Below are 8,968 nucleotides of genomic sequence, written 5' to 3' on the forward strand. Positions count from 1 at the left end.
AACTTTACCAGTGTGTCAACCATTTAACTTCTAGTAGATAATTATAGGTCCTCATAGCAAAATATATATACTGTATACAGTATAAATACATATATATATAAACATTTTTTGAGGGTGTCACCCCCCAATAAATGTCATTTGGGAAAGTCTAGCCACTCATTTTCACTCAGTACTTTTATTTTTATTACTTAAGTACATTTTATGTCATGAATCACGTCTGTTTCCTGCCCTAGTCCTGTCACAGTCAATTATCTCCTAATTGTTTCTCCCCTCTCATCTCAGCCAACCTCAATCAATGTCATGCCTCTCACCTGTGATCAGCAGTATTTAAGCTCCTCTCATCCACAGCTCCAGTATCAGATTTATGAACGGTTCAGCCTAGTAGTTTGTCAGCAATCATGTCAAGTCTTCCCTGCCTCATCTCGACCTTGGTTCTCCTCACTGGTTCTTCGTCTCTCGCTTTGCCCCTGAATGGTACCATCCCAGACTCTGCCCTCCTGGTTTTGACCCCCACTCTGGATTTCTGCCTCCTGCCTCGCTCCCCATCGGTACTGTTCTGCCTTCTGACTCCTGGATTACGACCACCGCCCGCCTGCTCCAACCACGAGATAAGTCTGCTCCTTCTAACCTGGTTCTGCTCTCAGTCTGCCTGTGTATGACCCCGGCCTGTCCCACGGATTACCCCTGGACCTTTAAGTCCCATCGGAGGTTTCTCTCCAAACACGGAAGTGTCACTGGACACCACCCGACGCTTTYCACGTCACTCAAGAGTTCACTCAGGACCAAGCGTTCTCTTAAAAGGTTAGTGGCTCAGTTTTATGCTAGATCTGTCCCTCTATTTAATCCAGCCACTAACCTTTTCCTCTCTTGTTTAGAGCTCCTGGTCCCCTTGACATGCGCTTCCAGATCCAGCTTCCTGTTTTTAAATAAAACTTTTAAAACTGCTTTGGTGACTGGCATCTCAGTGAAACTCATTTCCCCAATCATTACATTTTAAGTAAGAAATTTATGTTTGATACTTAAGTACAAAATATATTAGATACTTTAAGACTTTTATTCAAGTAATATTCTTAGAGCAGACTTGAACTTTTACCAAAGTTAATTTTATGGTAAGATACTTGCACTTTTACTCAAGTATCACTTTGAGGTACTTTATACAACACTGCTTTATGAATGTACTGAACCATAAAAACATCAGAGATAATAAAGCACATTAAACTGAGAGCCAGACAGTGAGACATAAGGTGAGATGGAGGGTGAGATAAACAGACAGACAGTCACACAGATATTAAGACAGATGAGTGAAACAAACAGAGAGACAGACAGTAAGACAATTATGCAGGCAGTGAGAAAGATGGACAGACAATGAGACAAACACAGACAAACAGACAAGACGTACAATCAAACAGACAGTCGGACTGTAAGACGTACAATCAGACAGATTCAGAATCAGTGAGAATCTAAGTTTGTGTTCATTTCATTCAGTAAGGGGGTTGTGCTCTACAGGTGAAGTCTAACGATGGTTTACTAAGAATATAAGTTCTACCTGTATGGCGATGGGTATGAGTCCTCTGTCAGGATGCTGGTACAGGAGACAGAGTGGGGCTGTGATGTATTGCGGTTTTCCCTTTATTGTGTTGGCAGGAATCCCATCCATGATGCTGTAATCTATCAGGTAGATGTTTCCTGCCTGGACCAAAGATACGTAGAGACAAGAGGAGGACGTTGAATAGAGATGAGTTTAAAATTGTGCATCATACAAATGATACAACTTTACTAGATTTAACATATCCAAAGCTACTGTCCACCTTAAATTCATTGTCCAGTGTGGTTTTTGGAGCCATGGAGCTTTGAACCATGTCTGCTGTGACAGGGAAGTTCTCTGGTATTTTTTTACATCTGTGGATCATCCTGGGATTGCAGCCGTTCAGACACTGGTAACCAAAGAACCAGTCCTCCTTCCAATGCTTCATGCAGTATTCTTAAAAAATAAAACAAACTGGTCAACATTTCAACACTGAAGGTTTGTGCGGTTGTACAGTCAAGTAGGTTTAATGTCCTGAAAAACTAAACAGCTGGTAAGGTTACTCTGGAAATGTCAGGACTGAACCTCAGATTATTAGTACATAACTAGTTCTGTTAGTTGTCAAAGCAGTTGTAACTAATTATGCTTAAACAAATTAAAACAAATAGAAAAAGCATTAATGTTTACACTGCCCGGACAAAAAAAGTGTCCACCTGGATGTAACTCAGGTCTATGATGTGGAGTTGCTGCAGTTGGTCAGGTCTAGGTTCAGCAACAGTATGAGCTCAAAGAATGAGGTCAGCTGACTACCTGAATATACTGAATGACCAGGTTATTCCATCAATGATTGTTTCTTCCCTGATGGTRTGGACATATTCCAAGAAAACAATGCCAGGATTCATCGGGCTCTTATTGTGAAAGAGTGGTTCAGGGAGCATGAGAAATCATTTTCACACATGGATTAGCTCCACAGAGTCCACTGAGAATCTTTGGGAGGTGCTGGAGAAGGTCAGACTCTACATCATCAATGAAAGATCTTGGTGAAGAATTAATGCAACAGTGTATGAAATAAATCTGGTGACATTGCAGGAGCTTATTGAAACAACACTACAGTGAATGTGAGCTGTAATCAAAGCTAAAGGTGGTCCAAGTAAATATCAGAGTGTGACTTTTTTTGGTGGCGACTTTTTTGGCCAGGCAGTGTAGTTTCCTAACAGACAGGGCTGCTTTCAACAGTTAATGTCAAGGTTTTAAGCAAAGATATTACATATTGTGAAGTACAGGGAGAAAATAATGGGGATGATGCACAGCCACACAGTTTTATTTTAATATCTGTAAATTAACAAGATTATGTTATTGTTGCGTTTTCAAAGATTGATTGGCTGTGGTCTTGAATCTTGATTTACGTTGACTCCCAAAACTACTGCATTGTAGACGTTCATCCAGTCCTTTCGGAGAGTTTGATTAAATATTCGTCCAGTGGCTCAGACATTTTTCCTGATCTGTATATTTTCTTAGTTTTATATTATAATATTTTTATGTAAAGCACTTTGAGCTATCAGAAAGAAAGAAAGAAAGAAAGAAAGAAAGAAAGAAAGAAAGAAAGAAAGAAAGAAAGAAAGAAAGAAAGAAAGAAAGAAAGAAAGAAAGAANAGAAAGAAAGAAAGAAAGAAAGAAAGAAAGAAAGAAAGAAAGAAAGAAAGAAAGAAAGAAAGAAAGAAAGAAAGAAAGAAAGAAAGAAAGAGTTAGGTGATGTAGTGGAACGAACCCAAATCCGGACAGAGATTTTAGAATAAATGATTTATTAAATAAAACAAAAGGCTGACGGGGCAGCAAACCAACAAGAAAACTAGAAACACAAGGATACACCAAACAGCTTGGTGGGGAGACCAAGACAATGAACCAGCGAGGAAGAGAGAACTGAACCGGGGTTAAATACAAATTGAGGGAATGAGGAAATTAGCTACAGCTGAAGAGAACACTAATTGGAAAGTACTGACAGATGTGTGAATAAAGAGGAGGGAAACAGCTGAGGAGAAAAGATGAGTAATGGTGCAGGGAAGACAAGAGGGAGACTACAGACAAAACACAAATCCAACATTACCTCCTCCTCAACAAATCGTCTCCGACGATTAAAAGAACTAGCACGGGTGGGAGGTGGGGGGTACTAAACACAAAAGACAGGACAGAGGGAACGAAACAAAATACAACAAGGGAAACACAAAAACGAAAAGACACAGAAAAACAAAACCAAAAACTGACAGGCAAAAGGAGTCCTGGGAAAAAACAACAAAAATAGTCACTGAATGGCCCTAGGCACATCTAGAGAGTTCAGAAGGTTCAGGTGGGCGCCCAAGGACCCAACAACGATGAGAGGGGAACTCCGGAGGGCGACCGTGAGCTCGGCCGCAGCGAAGATGGAGCTCCGGAGGGCGACCGTGAGCTCGGCCACAGCGAAGACAGAGCTCTGGAGGGCGGCCGTGAGTCCACCTGCATCAGAGGTGTAGCTCTGGTGGGCGGCCCGAAGCTTGGCTGAGGAGAGTCTGGACGTGCCGGCTCTGGAGGAGACTCTGTAGGTGCCGGCTCTGGAGATGCTGGCTCTGGAGGACACTCTGGAGGTGCCGGCTCTGGAGATGCTGGCTCTGGAGGACACTCTGGAGGTGCCGGCTCTGGAGATGCTGGCTCTGGAGGACACTCTGGAGGTGCCGGCTCTGGAGATGCTGGCTCTGGAGGACACTCTGGAGGTGCCGGCTCTGGAGGACACGCTGGAGGTGCCGGCTCTAGAGGACACGCTGGAGGTGCCGGCTCTAGAGGACACGCTGGAGGTGCCGGCTCTGGAGGACACGCTGGAGGTGCCGGCTCTAGAGGACACGCTGGAGGTGCCGGCTCTAGAGGACACGCTGGAGGTGCCGGCTCTGGAGGACACGCTGGAGGTGCCGGCTCTAGAGGACACGCTGGAGGTGCCGGCTCTGGAGACACTGCAGGACCAGCAGATGATGGGACTGCAGCAGGCGGCGAGCCCGGCGGGGGCTGCAGCTGGCAATGAGAGCTCTGCTGGGGCTGCAGCGGCAGGCTCTGACTCTGACTCTGTGGACTCCATCACAGGAGCCTTGACAGGTGGGAACAACAGCTCCACCAGAGCTGCTGCTATGCACACCGTCAGAGCCGCCAGGGTGGTCACCGACACTCCCTCCCCCCTAAGACCCTCTCCACAGGAGGTGGACGCATCGACCCTCAGGAGAACACAGGGGGCAGTTGAGGCGTCGATCTTCTGGGGAATACAAGTGGAAGTGGCGGCGGTGAGTTCAGCCGGAGCAGAGGTGGAGGTGGATGCATTCATCCTCGCTGGAGCGCAGGTGGTTGTAGCCACATCAACCCCCTCCTGAGGGTGAGAGGCAGTAGATGCGTCCAGCCTCGCTGGCACCGAAATGGAGGTGAAAGCGTCCCGCCTCGTCGGGACGCAAGCAGTGCTGGAACCTCTCGTAAGAGGCACAGTGGTGAGAGGCGTCTGGGACTTTCTCGTAAATGGCGCAGGTAGAGGTGGTGTCCAGGACCCTCTCGGAGGTGACGGCTTCCAGGACTTCCTCGAAAGTGACACAGGAGTAGGCAGTGTCTGGGAACATCTCGGGGGAGATGCTGGCGGGCGAGGCGGAGGCGGAACTGGAGGGACAGGATCCATCAATCCTGCCGAGCAGTACCCGATGTATTCGGAGCAGAATGGGTGCAGCTCGGGGTCATAGTCCGGGTCGTACTCGGGTTCACTGTCCTGAGGCTTGGAGAGAAAAACCCCAGACGGCTCCGGAGGAACCGCCGCCTTCCTCCGACGGCAACAGTGGCGCCGAGAAGAACTAGATGGTGGAGTGGGTTTTACTGCCAGGTGAGTCCCCCAGAACTGCATCCTGGCCTGGATTCTGGTTCTCTCCTTCTCTTCCTCCACAAGGAGAGCGGACGGAAGGATCTTGAGCTCCGGACTCTGGCATTCCCATCTCTCAGCAGGCTGCGCAGGAACAGTCCGGAAGAAACCACCCAGATGACAGACTGCGGCTGCTGGATCTGGTGAGTCTTGGTCCGTCTCTGATACTCACTAAGAGGAGCGAAGAGGTTCTCCTTTTTGGCAAACTCAAAAAAAAATAATAATAAAACTTACCCTCCTGCTGGGTCCTGAAGCTGGCATGTTCATTCTGTTTGGTGATGTAGTGGAACGAACTCAAATCCGGACGGAGAGTAAGATTTTAGAATAAATGATTTATTTAAAAAAACAAAAGGCCAACGGGGCAGCAAAACAACAAGAAAACTAGAAACACAAGGATACATCAAACAGCTTGGTGGGGAGACCAAGACAATGAAACAGCGAGGAAATGAGAACTGAACCAGGGTTAAATACAAACTGAGGGAATGAGGAAATTAGCTACAGCTGAAGAGAACACTAATTGGCAAGTACTGACAGGTGTGTGAATAATGAGGAGGGAAACAGCTGAGGAGATAAGATGAGTAATGGCGCAGGGAAGACAAGAGGGAGACTACAGACAAAACACAAACCCAACAGAAAGAAAGAAAGAAAGAAAGAAAGAAAGAAAGAAAGAAAGAAAGAAAGAAAGAAAGAAAGAAAGAAAGAAAGAAAGAAAGAAAGAAGCTAAAACCTTATTGCCTACATGTGCATAAGGATTTTAAAAGTTTCATCTTTCTTTTACTCAAATTAAATTATGTGCTTCAGTTCTTAAAATCAAATCTGAATAATATCTAACCCAAACAACATATGAAGACTTCTGCTCAAAAACCTCTCAAAGTTCATAAATTACTTTCCAAGGGACCCTGCTGCAATTATTAAATTATGATTTACAATTACTGCCCCTCCGCAGAATCATCCCCTTCTGGTAGAGGGGTTTGAGTACCCAGTGGTCCAGGGGCTATATTGTCTGGGGCATTAGCACCTGGATCTCCCATGGCAAACAGKGAGAGGAACACAGAGACAAAGGACCAGAAGCAAAGGACCTCTTAGCCTGACCCCTTTCGAGAGGGGTCAGGCTAAGAGCAATTCAAACCCTTGATGAAATGAAACATCAAAAGCATCAGGAAACCTCTGCCAGAAAAGGGAAACCGTGAAGCGTGAAAGCTAACAGATTAAATTGAGGTTCTCTAATCCAGACATTTCCAAAATTGGGGTCCTGACCCACAGTGGGATTGTAAATATTTTTTATGTGTCGCCAAATTATTTTCTGATCACTGTGGTGATTTAGTCTACCTGAAGGAGAAAAATTAATGGTTAGTTAATAAAAAAGCAGGCACTACGATAGACCAAGCCACATCTCATGGAGATTACTCTACAGAGAATAAGTATCAATGCAAAAGGAAAACTGTAAGTCTAATAAAGGCGTCAACACAAATTACTGAAAACATTAACGAAGCTGATGAGAGGCGTAACAACAATGGAGGCACAGAAATCCCCTCCACTAAACGCCTACAAACTGAGGAGAGCGAGGAACACAGAGACAAAGGACCAGAAGCAAAGATTAAAAGCATTCAGGTCAAGGCCTTACAAAAACTGTTATGGATTTGTAAATTATTCTAACCCAAATCAAGAAGCAAAACCAATGTGTGTAATATGCCATGAAAAACTTAAAGTTTAAAGCCAACCAAACTAAAGAGACACCTGGAAATTGTCCACATTGAGTTGGTTAACAAAGCACTCGATTTTTTTCAACGAAAGGCACAGGAGATAAAATCGTCTGCTGATCTTTGCAGAAATGTGACACTGAATGACAAAGCTCAGCTTGCATCATACATGGTTTCTTGCTGTGTGGCCACAGAGAAAAAGCCTCTCACGATTGCAGAAAAATTAATCCTGCCTGCTGCAACAGACATGGTACAATCATTGATGAAAAAACTGGAGATAAATTAAAATGTATTCCACTGAGTGACAACACAGTTTCCAGAAGGATTACTGATATTTCAAGCAACCTTGGGGAACAACGTATTTCAAGACTGAAGACAGCAGGGGACTTCAATTTAGCTGGATGAAAATGTTGCAGACTGTGCAACTTTGTTGGTCTATGTGAGGTATGCCTTGGAAAAAAGATTTTGTGGACGACTTATTATGCTGCCTGACTATTCTTATTGGGACCACAGTTGAGCAAATATGTTGTGTATTGAACAACTATGTGACTACAAAGTGCAGCCTGGATTGGAGCCACGGTAAAGGCATAACTACTGATGGAGCTGCAAATATGACGGGCAAAAACAGAGGAGCTGTAAAAAAATTAAAGAAGCAGCTGGCGCGGACAGAGTGTGGAATCACTGTTTTATTAATCGACATGCATTGGCATGTAAAGGAATGCCGTCTGATCTTGACAAAACGATGAAAGAAGTAATACGTGTTGTGATCTTTATTAAGAGCAGTTCACTGAATTGTCGGCTATTTGATCAACTGTGCAGCAGCATGGGGGCGGAGCACATACACCTACTGTTTCACATGGAAGTGCGCTGGCTTTCCAAAGAAAGAGTTCTGAGCAGAGTTTATGAACTGAGAAATGAAATCCATGCATTCCTCCTCAAGAACAAGTCCCCACTTGCTGATCTGTTTACTGATGAATGGGTTTTTATTCAATTCAATTCAATTCAAAAATACTTTATTGATCCCAGAGGTTAAATTAGGTGTTGTTGTAACATTTAACTAAAGAATTATTGTAGATGCTGATGGCTGTGGGCAGGAAAGATCTTCTGTTGCGGTCTGTATTACAGCGAAGTTGAAGAAGCCTCCGACTGAACTTTCTATGACAGTCTGATGAAGAGGATGGTCAGGGTTGTCCACAATGTTCTTGATTTTATGTAAAATCCTTCTTTGCACCATCATCTCCAGAGATTCTACAGTCGTCCCCAGAACAGAACCAGCCTTATTTATCAGGTTGTTTAGCCTTTTTAGGTCCCTGGCTCTGATGCTGCTACCCCAACAGATGATGGCAGAAGAGATGACGCTGTCAACAACAGACTTGTAGAAGATCTGCAGCTTCTTGCTGCAGACATTGAAGGATCTCAGCTTCCTTAAGAAGTACAGTCTGCTCTGTCCTTTCTTGTAGACTGCTTCACTGTTGAGTCTCCAAGTCTCCAGTCCAGTCTGTTGTCCAGATGAACACCGAGGTATTTATATTCCTCAACCACCTCCACTTCTTCTCCCATGATGGAAACTAGGTTTGATCTAATACTATTTCTCCTGAAATCTACAATCAGCTCCTTTGTTTTGTTCACATTCAAAATGAGATGATTGTTCCCACACCATGCCACAAAGTGGTCCACCAGCTCTCTGTACTCAGCTTCCTGTCCATCTCTGATACACCCAACAACTGCAGAGTCATCTGCGTATTTCTGTAGATGACAGCAGTCTGACTTGTGCTGGAAGTCTGAAGTGTACAGAGTGAAAACAAATGGTGAGAGTACAGTCCCCTGTGG

The 8,968-nt window shown here is 44.6% G+C and overlaps 1 protein-coding gene and 1 long non-coding RNA gene across 3 annotated transcripts in view; one reads left to right on the forward strand and one right to left on the reverse strand.

The window, feature by feature from the left end:
* LOC106526984 (uncharacterized) overlaps positions 1–944 on the forward strand; it is a 1,236-nt gene extending 292 nt beyond the window's left edge. The window contains exons 2-3 of one of the 2 annotated variants that reach the window (XR_001311328.1): positions 487–801; positions 876–944. This is a non-coding gene — a long non-coding RNA (uncharacterized LOC106526984). Of the gene's footprint in view, positions 1–348; positions 802–875 lie in introns of both variants that reach the window. The other variant, XR_001311327.1, reaches the window with a different exon arrangement.
* The window catches only part of alox12 (arachidonate 12-lipoxygenase), a gene marked incomplete at its 5' end in the record, with an annotated part of 13,523 nt that extends 11,542 nt beyond the window's left edge, over positions 1–1,981 (reverse strand). Inside the window, 2 exon segments of the mRNA XM_014021729.1 lie at positions 1,547–1,690; positions 1,809–1,981. Coding sequence (XP_013877183.1) covers positions 1,547–1,690; positions 1,809–1,981 — 317 coding nt within the window.
* Positions 1,982–8,968: the final 6,987 nt, after the last annotated feature.

This window comes from Austrofundulus limnaeus, unplaced genomic scaffold, assembly GCF_001266775.1.
Source record: "Austrofundulus limnaeus strain Quisiro unplaced genomic scaffold, Austrofundulus_limnaeus-1.0 Scaffold302, whole genome shotgun sequence".
In the NCBI taxonomy this organism is placed as follows: Eukaryota; Metazoa; Chordata; class Actinopteri; order Cyprinodontiformes; family Rivulidae; genus Austrofundulus; species Austrofundulus limnaeus.